This window comes from Botrytis byssoidea (assembly GCF_014898295.1).
Source record: "Botrytis byssoidea strain MUCL 94 chromosome Unknown BBYS_042, whole genome shotgun sequence".
In the NCBI taxonomy this organism is placed as follows: domain Eukaryota; kingdom Fungi; phylum Ascomycota; class Leotiomycetes; order Helotiales; family Sclerotiniaceae; genus Botrytis; species Botrytis byssoidea.
The window spans coordinates 107905-121195 of NW_024065883.1; the positions used below are offsets into that span (position 1 = coordinate 107905).

Sequence of the window (13291 nt, forward strand, 5' to 3'; positions counted from 1 at the left end):
ATAGGTTTCTATTTCCATATGGATTTTTGCTTTTTGCTTTTTGATCTTTGATCTTTGACTTTTGATTTGCAATCTTCACACGCCGATTTGAGGTGAGGGTGTGGTGTGTGGTTACTAGATATGTAGGTACTGGGTAGGGACTGAGTAAGTAAGTATTGACTGAGTAGTGTACTACTCTCTGGTGTACTACTCTTTGGTGTCTGGTAGGTAGGTAATGGTAATGGTGATGGGAGATTTTATTCCCGGCTCGGATGTTGGGGCCGAGGGTGGGGGTGAGGGGATGGGGATGGGGATGAGGAGGGGATGCAGGTAGGTGGATTTGTATGTTTATATGTTTATATGAATATGAGGTTGAGTGTGAGAGCATAGAATAGTGAGCGAGGTGATGGATGGATGGCTGGAGTGCTGAGGATTCGGGTATCTTGGTAGGCGAGGAGAGCATATGCAGATATACATCGAAACCCGAGTACAGTAACCGAAATCTTTGGTTGTAGAAATTGATGTATAGGTCGGTATTGAAGAAAAGAGATATATGATACATGGAGGTGAGTAATCGGATTGTTTATTCCTATTATTATGTATATCTATATACTCGGGCTTATAGTTGTAATTCTTTCGACTACCTACCTGACTTGACTGATTGCTTTGCTATCGAGGGGACAAAATTGATGCGTCGCGAAGGATTGAGGAAGTTGGGATGATCATAGACGAATAGAGAGGCAGATGCATCCATCCATACATACAAACCCAAATCGATAGCAGATCACCTCTGATGACAAACAAACGTATGGACAGCAAAAAAAACAAAGGCAAAAGCAAAAACGCGGGGTTGCAACCCCGCTGTCTGATTACAACTGCAATATTTCACTCAAGTACAGAACGCCAATCTATTACCGGTAATCTATTATTTTCCTACTCTTATCTTTGAAAGGATATCTACTATCATACTTGGTACGTACGACGAGTTCAAGCTACTGGTCTGGTGCTCGAAGCCCAATATACGTACAGTGCGAGTACCTACCTAAGACATGTCGAAATAAAGGGTCACTCGCTATACTTTATGGATATTATGCAACAGACTAACACAGGCACTGACACTGACAGAAGCCAAGACGGGAGTAGCCTGCCGGGATGATATCACAGGACGAATGAGAAGGAGAGAGGATGAAGTCGAAGCCGATGTCGCTGTCGAACGATATTAATATGAAAGGTGTGAGGATTTCTTGGGTAAAGAAAGCGTAAATGCTGCATGGTAAGTGAGCCCTGAGCACCGAGTAGAAAAGGGAAGTGTGCCGAGCGAGAGCGGGTAGGGATGCATGCCAAGAATCCAAGATGAATAATTGAGTTTGCGTCTGTGTGTAGCTTTTGATTGCAGGTGGGAGCCGTGCATGGCATGGTGATGGGCCCTGGCGAGCCGGCCCTGATTTTTGGGTATGGAGGGAGGGATGAATGGATCATGGATGAGACACGGACGGATGCGGATGAGGACACGGATACGGATGTGTGAAATGGCGGTAAGGAGGTGTGGATTTAATGTGGTATTATCCGGGTGCGCTGAAGGATAAGTTTTCCGGGCGGACGGGGCATTGAAAGGTTTGTCTGCGGGCTCACCGGGAGTATGTTTATTTTTGGATGGGAATGTGTAAACTTAACTCTTGCTTTTGCATGAGTGATCCTGGATTAAAGGATTCCTTATACTTCGTAGAAAGGTGTGAATACACTAATGCACCTAAATAAAATAGAGATTTTACATAAAATCATTCTGAAGCGAATTCAAACCATCCACATTGTTGCATTGAATACTTTGCATTGAATACTTTGCATTGAATACTTTGCATTGAATACTTTGCATTGAATACTTTGCATTGAATACTTTGCATTGAATAGTGAGATTACTGATCTTTTTAGGTCTTTTCGAACCTTTCCAGATTCAGATATGCAATAAAACTTACCATGAAGGAAGCACCGAATCAACTACAAGCTAATATCTTTCTATCAGAGATAATTCCATAAGGTTCACCAATTTCGGGGCTTGGGGTATAACATAATGTATCGAAGGGGCTGAGTGCGGGTCAGTTGGTCACTTGATGAGTGTGGTAGGTTTGGTATCTTGGGTGAGTTTGTGAAGCGAAGAAATAAGAAAGAGCTACTGGAGGTTGATTTGATAGTGTGTGAAGTATACGTTGTCTCGAAAGTGTAACAGAGCAAGTCAGATCTAATTACCTCAACCGATGTGTCATATGGTCGAGTGTCTTACAGTGACTTGAATAGAGAACGAAAGATGAGAGCTTGTAGATTGCCTAATGCAATGAGATGAGCTGAATAGCTGTAGCGTATTGCTATGGAATCAGAGCACGTTTCGTTCTGGGCGGATCTCTCGTATACATGAGTATAAACTCCTATCCCGAACATTTATGTTACTTTATGGCCATCTATAAATTGGAACAAAACCAAATGTTCGTACATTCCTTACATCCCGTATGTCCGAGACCCTCCTCCATTTTCCAGTCACAGGGAATGCTCATTTCTAAGACACAATCTTTTCATACCCCATATAAGCATGTCTTACTTCAAGTATAAACCTCAGGCTTTCTCAATCTCATCACATTATCCTCAACACCAAATGCCAGATGTTCAACTTCAACATTCCCATCCATCCCTGCCATTTCCTCCACAGGATCCTTTTCCAGCTCTCCAAATCTCAGTCTCGTCTTTACCATTTCCTTGTCAGTGGGTAGTGGGCCCATGCAATGATCCTTGTATAGAGCATCGAGTTCGGGGTTGCACGTCGTGGCGACGAGAGCTGAGAAAGCGGTGCTATGAGTGACGCCATTGCTGATGCATGATGATATGCCTATGATGATACTCATGGAAGCTACGAAAGCCGCGATGCTGTAGGATAGCGTAAAGTGTTTGTTGATCTTCCACATGTTACATTGACGTATTTTAATTTCCTGTAAAATGACTGTTAACACGGCCGCCTGTAACTGGGTAAAAATACTCTCTTCTTTTGTGGTGTTGCTTATTGCTACCCTACACTGATTTCCAAGATACAGTAGTAATGATAATGCTAGAGGAATTTGAATTCTGCGAAAACTTCAAGTTTTTGAAAGTTGCTCACGTCAGTTGAGTTGCGCTGAGCATGCTTATGGTGAAGTTTTCATAGAGATCATCAATTGCTCGATTCAAAGTTCGATTGCGACACATGAATTGAGACTTGTCAAATATTTTGGCAGTGGCATTGATTGGCAGACTTTGCTGGCCAAACATCGACAAGCTGAAACACACAGTGAAGCGGGTTGTATTGCAGTCATAGTCCTCTATCCAGTGACACTCACTAGTGATGCTTTTCACAAATTCGTCTTTCCACAGACTGTTAGTAAAATCCCTACATTCCTACATGCGTTGAGCCTACTTCTTGATTTCAAGCTAGAAAATTCGTGGATTAGAGGTTTCCCACTAGCTTCAGAAAACTCTTCACGCACAGTAATGCTACTCAGTACGATGTTGCATAAAGCTACAAACGATACGATGTAGAAGTAATGTTCAGTACATGGACAAGGCTTGGAGTAGTCGAAGGCGTCAGCGTAAGACTCCATTAGTATAGGCTCAAACCGTGTGATTTGAAGACTGGTGATTGTTTGATCGCCATTTTCGATATCAGAATCTACTTTGTAAGATGTGTTATCTAACGAGTATACGAGATTATCTCGCGAGGTCTATACCCATAATTTTATTTTTGGTTTCGAATGGATACTTGAATTAGACGTTAGAGACCAGAGGTTCTGACTATCGAAACCTAAGGGGTCAAACTCCGCAAAGGACGGCGTCAATAGAGAAAACATAAGCATTGGAAAGCCAGGTTCAAAAGAGGAAAACAAGGTTGAATTAGGAATAAGAATAGTGTCTGGGAATGGAGGTGAATCAAGCGCTATTGTATCAACAGGAAGTGAGGCGGAAAATCTGTTGAAATTTTGCTTTTGAACCTCTGTTGATGTTGAACATTTTATGGTCGGCCCCCAAACTGTAAGTAGTCACAGGAATTATCGGCCAGTATATAATGCGGAAGAGCATCCAGCCTTTCGGCTGCAGATGCTGTAAGTGCGGAAAGTTCGCCTGTCGGCCGAGCGATTGCATCGAGCCTTGAATAGTACGCTCCTTCCGAGCACCAACCAATTGTATCGAACATTGGATAGTTAGAAACCTTCCGAGCTCCAGTCGAGAGTTGGAACTTCCGCCGGCTGGATTTCAATAGAAATTCCTAGGACCACAGATAAACTAGCAGGCGGTGCAATAGTTGCTAGAGCTACCAACCTGTGCGAGAGATAAAAAACAACAGTCGTGACTTACTCTGTAGGAGGGGGGAGTTCCTATTAGGAACACAATGCTAATGATAGTACAACCGATTTAGCATATGCGGGTACTTCAACATTGAAGAAACCCGTAGGTGTTAGTTTCAAGCAAAAAGATCGTCAAGCCCTTTGAGTGAGAAAGGATACTGTCTGAGCGACGTCCATAAGTGCTGATCGTAAGCTGCTCCTATTGCGGCTGCAAATAGTGAAGCAGTGGCATAAACAAACATAGTACCAAACTTGATAACCAATTGCTGGCGTAATGGTGACCCATCCGCAGTTTTATCAAGGGAGGAGAAATAAAGGTGATGCCCAATGGCTAGAGCATACCCGCACAAAACGCGCGATATCAAAAACCAGAGGGGTTGCCATGCAATTCACCATTTATTTCACGTAGTGTCGTGATTTATGGATCTTGCAGGAATCTAGCGAATGGAAAGGTACATCCACACCGGGACCATTGACACAAATGGATTGGGGTGAGCCCTGGATGTCAATCGAATTTTGCGACAACAAATTATTACATTCAGGATTACTTTGTGAGGCATTATTTTGTGAGAATGTGCTCGCATTTTCGTGTCCTCGGGCCATGCTAGGCTGATTGCCATAACTAATTGTCATGGTGTGCTTGATATGACTATTCAGCTGTGTATACAAGAGAACAGTATGAGAATATGGAACGAGCGAATCAAAACCGGATGCTTTGGTCATACAATCCGCGCAAAAAATCGCGATCCTTAAACCAGATGTCAAGTCAAGATGACAGCGAAATGTTTAGCAGATGCCGAATGGTTCCAATCCCCACGTCCTGGGAAAAGTCATCTTAGAACTCGAAATGACAAAAAACGGGTTGATTTCAGAAAAATGGTAGGCTTATGGGAATTTATTTTGTAAGCATTTCGCATCAAGAGAGACTTCGCCCACGACAAGAGTTTTGCGGATGCATCCTACATTGCATTCGTACAACACACAAGAATAGGCCAATAGAGTACAAAGATTGTTCCACACTGGTAGCGCAATACTTGATTTCTAACGCGTACCACGAGGGTAGACTGATGATGATTATAGACCCAGGTAATCTGGGGATTGCCAGCTATCGACTGAATATATCACCTGGATCATGATATATTGTAATTTCTCTATAGAGTCTCGGGATTTATTGAGCATTTGAAATTATGATCAAATGATATATATTTGTCAACTTTGTCCAACCCATTAAGATTGAAAAAATGAATAGAAATCAAGAAAACTAATTTCGAGATTAAAGAGAGAGAGCGAGAGAGAGAGAGCATGGCGAGGGTTCGTGAGAAGAAATGGAACCGTGGGACCTGAGGCAAAAACTATTTTATTTGTTCGCTTACTAGCGTCCACGTGCGCCCACACAATTGCTTGAATTCCTATTAACATTTTTCGAACTTTCAAAGTCTCACCAAAGACATCGACAACCACACGGCACTCTTTCAACGACAAGATGCCTACCCATTTGAGCAAAACCCGCAAGCAGTACGTTCTATCCCTCGAAATCGCAATTTCCTATCGACAAAATTACAAACCGATTGAGCGCGCGCGCCCAGATCAATTCCCCTCGAAGTTGTTGATAGTTTATTGGATGAAGGATTGAAAAAGAATTGAAGCTGACGAGATTTTTTTCTGTATAGCCGCGGTCATGTTTCCGCCGGTAAAGGTCGTGTAGGAAAGCACCGCAAGCATCCAGGTGGTCGTGGTCTTGCTGGTGGTCAACATCACCACCGAACCAACATGGATAAGTACCATCCAGGTTACTTCGGAAAGGTCGGTATGAGATACTTCCACAAGCAAGGCAACCACTTCTGGAAGCCAGTTGTCAACCTTGACAAGGTACGTTCCGTTCTACGATGATTTGGATCGCGGGGGAAGTTGAGAAACTTTTGAGATGCGATGAATATAGCACAAAAGTACGTTTACTAATATTGTTCTCTAGCTTTGGTCCCTCGTCCCAATCGAGAAGCGTGATGAATATCTTTCCGGCGAAAAGAAAGACACCGTGCCAGTCCTCGACCTCCTCCCACTCGGCTACTCAAAAGTTCTCGGAAAGGGTAGAATCCCAGAAATACCATTGGTTGTACGCGCAAGATGGTTCAGCAAGGAGGCAGAGAGAAAGATCACAGAGGCTGGAGGAGTTGTTGAATTGGTTGCATAAATGGGAAAATTCATAGCGAATGGATTATAGGTTTTCTCAAAATACCATAAATGGCTTCTGAACAAATGGCTATTGGAGTTCTTGATGAAAATGAAAGGAATTATGAAACCATTTTTTCGTTGGTGAATTGATTTTCATTACTATGGGTGCTATACTATCTGAGAGAAGGTTCGCTTTTTGAAGAAACCTCTACACCCAGATTGGGTGCTATGTAAAACAGTATCTTAAGGACCGGCATGCAAGATCTCCATGTCCTCACAATACTAATATATACAATAAAGTCCCAAAACAAATTTACCATACTCCCCATAATCCCAAATGCGCCAATAAAGCCATTCATTACGCTGGAATCATACTCAATTCGTCCTCATCATAATCTTCGTTCTTGATGTCATCTTGCGTTGGTTCCAGAAGGAATGGATGATTCAAGGCATCTTCCGCGCTAATACGTTTGTGTGGATTGAGCTCCAAGCAGCGCTCCAGAAATTCTACGGCCAGTTTCTCTTCCTTAGTCAATGGCTGTTCCGCTCCATCTGGTCCTCCATCATTTCTACATGTTGACCATAGGATGATTTTCTCCAACGCGAACCCAGCCTGGCCAATCGTAGGAATATTGGTTTCGAAAACAGTCCCGTGAAGATAAGCACAGTTCTTCATTCTCTTGACTCCAAATATGGTAGCAATCTCAATCATTGCCTCAACATCGTCAGCCGAATTAAAGAACGGGAAACGTTTTGAAAGTATAGTCAAAAGTATTACTCCGGCAGACCAGATGTCAATTTTCGTCCTTTGCTCTTGACACTTGAAAAGCACCTCGGGAGCCCGAAACCCACGAGTTCCAGCTCGATTTGCACGCCGCGATGGTCGACTGTCATGTTTTGGATAGCCAGCCGATGGCAAATTTTGAACGGCTACACTATTCTCCAGCTTCCTCTTGCGTGTGTCATAATCTCGTGTACACAGACAAGATTTGCAATCCTCTTCTTCTCGCTCTGCTAATCCGAAGTCCACAAGTACGCCCCTTTTCTTATCTGGCTCATAAAGGAAATTCGTCGGCTTGATGTCCCGATGAAGAATACCCTGCGCATGAACGGCCTTTAAAGCGGTGAACAACGACCGAAAATACACCTGCATGTCAGAGACTTTCATCTTCCTGAAATATTCCCTGAAATCCGTATGTCTGAAATATGGTAAGACTGCAACTACTTGATCGGTATGTCTAAATGCTGTAATGAGAGGGCAGACTGAATCGCAGCCTCGGAGGTCGTTTAAGAGTTCTAGCTCATTGAGAATTCGAGTTGGACTGCTTGTAACATAAATTTTCTTTATGGCAACATATTTTTTCCCACGGCGATGTTGATTATATTGGTCCAAGACTTCTCGAATTCCACCGGTCCTCCCTTTTTTCACGGGCGGTGACGTCCATGCGGAATGTTCTTTCTCTTCAATGTCCCAATCATTATCGTAATGCTCATATAAAAGATCTTCTGCTTTGTAAACGGTAGAGAATGTACCTAGATCGCGTTAATAAACATACTATAACATACAGTTGCTTGATTTACCCTCTCCAATACGATTTATCAGCCGAAACCGATCCTTTATGCCCTTGAAAGTTGCTTCAAATTTGGCGATATCTTCTGCAGTAGCAGCATCAACAGCATCATCGCTTTCGTCAGAGTCTTCCGAATATCCTTCATCTTGCAGCCTTTCGTTATCTTCAATTCTTGACTCATCATTCTCGACGCCCTCTTCATTCATTGCCTCTTCTTGATTTGTCTCGTCATTGTGAATTTGAAAAGAATTTTTGGCATTCCCTTGACGTTGACGTGCTGTTGACATATTGCTATGGAATAGAATCTTGAATAAATTGAGATTCTTAAAGACCCATCACTGAATGGAGCCGAGATCTCGATCGGTTTGCTTAGTAGAATCCACGAAGTAGTAATTTATTGTTCGCTGTATATGATTTTTGGCGGGGTCTTCAAGTCGCGGTCAAATCGCGGTGCAGATTCTAGGCGCTAGTCTTGAAGTGGTAGAAAGTCAACATCAATAAACACAAAACCCCTAGCAACTATTATCGCAAACTTCACTCGATCAAACAAATAAATCAACGACAATACACAACCTTGGTTTATGTATTCTACTGCGATTCTGGATAGGTCGTCATTGTCGACAACATGGATACGATAGATTTCGATATCAATGATGCTCTTAAGCATTATATGAGCGACCCCGCTACTGTTCCGACACCAGAGGCAGATTCCAACCTTGTCGATTGCGAAAATGACCCCGAATCACTCACAAATGCCCTGGTCAACAGTGTCCTTAACCCCATCGTGGATTCAGTTGCAGAGAATCCAGATGCCATAACAAGAAGTTCATCATTTGATTCTTTGCAATTCCTGCTAAAGTGTGTACCAGTTTGTCCTCAATCTACTCAAAATTACCCCACCGAACCAGATTCTGAACTTTTCAAACTTTCTAGATCCTCTTCCGCCCTACCCACACATGCCTTGAGTAAAATATTTGACCTCATAGTCTCCGGTCTTTCTGCCGAAGCGGATATCATCCATAACGATCTCGAAACAGATGAACAGGAATTAGTCGCTCACCATAAACAATTACTGGAGATCTTTGGATTCCTATTACAATGGACGATCGCAGCGGTGGAAACGAAGGCGGCCGAGAAGTCGACAACTGCTTCGGTGGCTCGTGGAAGAGGCAAGGCCTCAAAAGCTAAAGCAAGTGCAAAAAACGAGAACTGGGACTCATCTGCTCAATTACAAACAGCACTTGATACTATGTGCAAGGTCTTAAAGTTAAAGCTTTCAAAGATATTTCTAACAACATCCGAAAGGGATACATTTATTAGTCTATTTACGAGACCTGTGTATATGGTACTAGAAAGTGAGCAAAGAGTTAAGAATACAGCAATTCGGATGCACGCTTTCAAAGTGCTCTGCATTGCTGTTAAGCATCATGGCCACGGTTACGGTAGGTTATTTTCAGCCGTTTGAAGGGGTTTGAACTGACTAAATGATAGCTGCACAAATATCCATCGTGCAGAATTTGACCTACTTTGAGCATTTGGCCGAACCTATGGCCGAATTTTTGCATATTCTATCAGAGCAATATGATTATCCTCAATTATCGGACGAAATCATTCGAGAGCTTAGCAACAAAGAATTCAATAGTAACGATACCAAAGGACCGAAGTCGGTTTCAGCGTTTATCGTCAAACTCTCTGAGCTCGCTCCTAGGCTGGTTATCAAGCAAATGACTATGCTGGCAAAACAACTGGACAGCGAAAACTACGCAGTACGATGTGCTCTCATCGAAATCTGTGGAAATCTCATAGCAGACCTGAGTAAGCAGGAAGAACGTGGCGACAACCATAAATCGCAACTCAATGCATTCTTTGACGTATTGGAGGAACGATTCTTGGATATCAACCCTTACTGTAGATGTCGAGCAATCCAAGTTTATATCAAGCTTTGTGAACTCGAACAAAAGTTTCCAAAGCGTCGACAGAGAGTCGCCGAATTAGCCGCGCGAAGTTTAGAGGATAAGAGTAGCAATGTCCGCCGAAATGCCGTCAAACTCTTGGGAACCTTGATCAAAACTCATCCATTTAGTTTAATGCACGGATCACAGTTGAATTTCAGGGAGTGGAATTCTCGGTTAGAAGCCGTTGATGCGGAGCTGAATGCACTTAAGCCTCCAGCCGACGCAGCTGGCTTAGCTGATACCACCACAGCAGAAGCAGATGCCCAACTACTAGACGATGCTACTGTTCTAGAATCGGATTCTCCCAAGAAGGCTCAAGCACCCATGAGCGACGAGGAAAAGATTGCGGCAATCAAAAAAGCACAAGAAGAAGCTGCTACTTCAGAGGCTATCAACAAATTAACTTTGACCAGGCGATACTATGTTGAGGCTCTTAAATTTATTGAAGTTTTACATGGAGCTACTACCATTATCTGTCAACTGCTCGGATCGAAGAATAAAAGCGAGGTTATTGAGGCTATGGACTACTTCGAAGTTGGCGATGCTTACAATATCGAACAAAATAAGCTTGGCATCAGAAGAATGTTACGTCTAATTTGGACCAAGGGTAATAGTGACGAAGGAAAGGGCGTTCAAAATCATCTTATTGATTGTTACAAACGTCTCTTTTTTGAGGCCCCTGATACATACAGTGGAAATGATGCTGCGAATTACGTTGCACGTAATATGATTAGTTTGACGTTTGGAGCGACACCGGCAGAATTAACCTCTCTTGAACAACTATTAAGCACCATGATGAAGGCAAATCATATTCCGGATCTCGTCATCTCAAAACTGTGGCAAGTCTATGGAGTCCAGAAGAGAGAAATTTCGAAGAGTCAGAGACGAGGTGCAATCATTGTGTTAGGTATGCTTGCTACCGCAAAGCCGGAAATTGTGGTTGGGGAAATGGAGACAATGTTAAGGATTGGTTTGGGGAGTCTCGGTAGATCAGACTTGCAGTTGGCCAAATTCACATGCTTAGCCCTGCGAAGAATCAACCCTACTGGAAGGCAAGCGACACAGCAAACTTCGAAGCTTAGTAATGATCATGCCGTCCTCGGAAAGTTGGCTGCTATTATCGAAGTGGAGTCTGATAATAGAGAGTGGTATGGTGTAGCTGAACAGGCGATTAGTGCCATCTATGCCCTTTCGAAACATCCAGACAACCTTTGCTCAGAGATCCTCCGAAGAAAGACGAAAAACGTATTCCAGCGACGAGCTGCGGTAACGCCTCAACCTAAATTGGATGAGGACAATGATACAGATATGATGGACGTGGATATGCCGGATATAGACGCCGAAGAGCAGGGACGGGAAGAAGAAGCGCCACCAGCGGAGACTGAAACTCCAGCACCATCCGAAAACAAGCAGAAGGGTTCTGTTGCATTATCGCAACTTCTATTTATAGTCGGACATGTTGCTATTAAGCAGATTGTGCATCTTGAGCTTTGCGAAATGGATTTCAAGAGGCGAAAGGTAGACGCTGAAAAGAACAAAGCAGCGGAGACACCAGCAGACAAGGCCGCGAAAGAAGCTGCCGATGATCTCGACATGATTGGAGGAACAACAGAAGATGATTTCACGGACGCCATGTCACACATCAGGGAACGTGAACTGCTATTTGGAAAAAATTCTCTACTCGCTAACTTTGGACCACTTGTGGCTGAAATTTGTTCTAACAATACAACCTACAAGGATCGCAACCTTCAAGCAGCTGCTACCCTTTGCTTGGCAAAGCTCATGTGCGTCAGCTCCGAATATTGTGAAACTAATCTTCCTCTTCTCATCACTATTATGGAGCGATCGAAGGACCCGATCATCCGTTCAAACGTGGTAATTGCTCTTGGTGATATGGCCGTCTGCTTTAATCATCTCATCGATGAAAATACCGATTTCCTCTACAGACGATTGAACGATAAGGATGCAAGTGTGAAGAGAACTTGTTTGATGACTCTCACTTTCCTCATTCTTGCCGGTCAAGTGAAGGTTAAGGGACAACTAGGGGAGATGGCTAAGTGTCTCGAAGATGACGACAAACGTATTGCAGATTTGAGCAGGATGTTCTTTACTGAACTGAGCACGAAGGACAATGCTGTATATAATCACTTTGTTGATATGTTCAGCTTGTTGAGTGCCGAGAAAGAGCTTGAAGAGGATGCTCTCAGGAGAATCATCAAGTTCTTGGCTGGATTTATTGAAAAGGTATGTTGCTACAATTTTTGTGTTTATTTATTTCACGGGAATTGATACTGATCTGATAACTAGGATAAACATGCCCGCCAACTTGCCGATAAACTGGCGGCTCGATTAGCTAGATGTGAAAGCGAAAGACAGTGGAACGATGTCGCGTATGCTTTGAGTTTGTTACAACACAAAAATGAAGAGATTACCAAGTTGGTACAGGGAGGGTTTAGAGTTGTACAGGCTAGTGCTTGAATTCACATCAAAGGTGTGTTTTAGGCAGAGATGAAAACTGGAATGGGCTGTCTTGTATCGGATTGTTGATGATAATGATGATTACGGTGTTAAGGTTATGATCATCGAGAAATGATTTCTGATACCTGGCGTTAGGTTGTATGATGTTTTAATGATCTTGATGAATATAAGGTTTTCCATATACAATACCAAGAGAAAACTTTGAAATGATCTCGAAGATGAGGATGAAATGGGTCATATTTACACTTTTTTCTTATATCAAAATGTGCATCTCCTCAGCTAGCTTCTCTACACTTAGATCACGCAGTTAGGTATATTATGTAGTGCTCTTAAAATTGTACCGAGAGAATACTAGGTACGATTTCCTTTCAACATTAAGTTCTCGATGAGAACTGGAAGCATCCGAGAAAAAATATAGTGAGCTCACCGGGGAAGTGGCCAGGGGAAATGGCCACTTCCTCGGTGAGCTTTTGGCATTCAATTTTTTCTTCTACCAGATATGAGGTGAGTACGACAGTTTGCATTTCCTCGCGTGTATTGCGATATCGTGATGATTTGTTGAGAGTGGAAGAATTGAAGTGTCAGGAACAGAATAGAGGGGAGTAGCGTAGAATCGTAATCACATCATTTTACACTCACTGTACTATCTATTGATAGGGTGAAATTTCAACATCATTCTCTGAAAAGAAAAAGGTAAAAGTTGAATAAAGTGACTATAATGGTTCTCTCTCGCCGTGAAATCCTACTACATTACCCGCGCCATCCATTTTCTTAT

The 13291-nt window shown here is 42.9% G+C and overlaps 4 protein-coding genes across 4 annotated transcripts; 2 read left to right on the forward strand and 2 right to left on the reverse strand.

Annotated features, from left to right (window-relative positions):
* Positions 1 to 2570: 2570 nt before the first annotated feature.
* EAE97_011816 (uncharacterized protein) lies at positions 2571 to 2930 on the reverse strand (the record flags this gene model as incomplete). Its single annotated transcript, XM_038882330.1, has 1 exon — positions 2571 to 2930. The coding sequence occupies one exon, from the start codon at positions 2928 to 2930 to the stop codon at positions 2571 to 2573; it is 360 nt and encodes a 119-aa protein (XP_038726822.1).
* Positions 2931 to 5823: 2893 nt separating this feature from the next.
* Positions 5824 to 6531, forward strand: EAE97_011817 (uncharacterized protein; the record flags this gene model as incomplete). Its single annotated transcript, XM_038882331.1, has 3 exons — positions 5824 to 5855; positions 6011 to 6209; positions 6313 to 6531. The coding sequence occupies 3 exons, from the start codon at positions 5824 to 5826 to the stop codon at positions 6529 to 6531; spliced, it is 450 nt and encodes a 149-aa protein (XP_038726823.1).
* Positions 6532 to 6870: 339 nt separating this feature from the next.
* On the reverse strand, positions 6871 to 8370 carry EAE97_011818 (uncharacterized protein; the record flags this gene model as incomplete). Its single annotated transcript, XM_038882332.1, has 2 exons — positions 6871 to 8045; positions 8094 to 8370. The coding sequence occupies 2 exons, from the start codon at positions 8368 to 8370 to the stop codon at positions 6871 to 6873; spliced, it is 1452 nt and encodes a 483-aa protein (XP_038726824.1).
* A 338-nt stretch (positions 8371 to 8708) lies between these two features.
* EAE97_011819 (uncharacterized protein) lies at positions 8709 to 12992 on the forward strand (the record flags this gene model as incomplete). The annotated part of the gene is made up of 3 exons (XM_038882333.1): positions 8709 to 9525; positions 9575 to 12282; positions 12346 to 12992. The coding sequence occupies 3 exons, from the start codon at positions 8709 to 8711 to the stop codon at positions 12514 to 12516; spliced, it is 3696 nt and encodes a 1231-aa protein (XP_038726825.1). The 3' UTR covers positions 12517 to 12992.
* Positions 12993 to 13291: the final 299 nt, after the last annotated feature.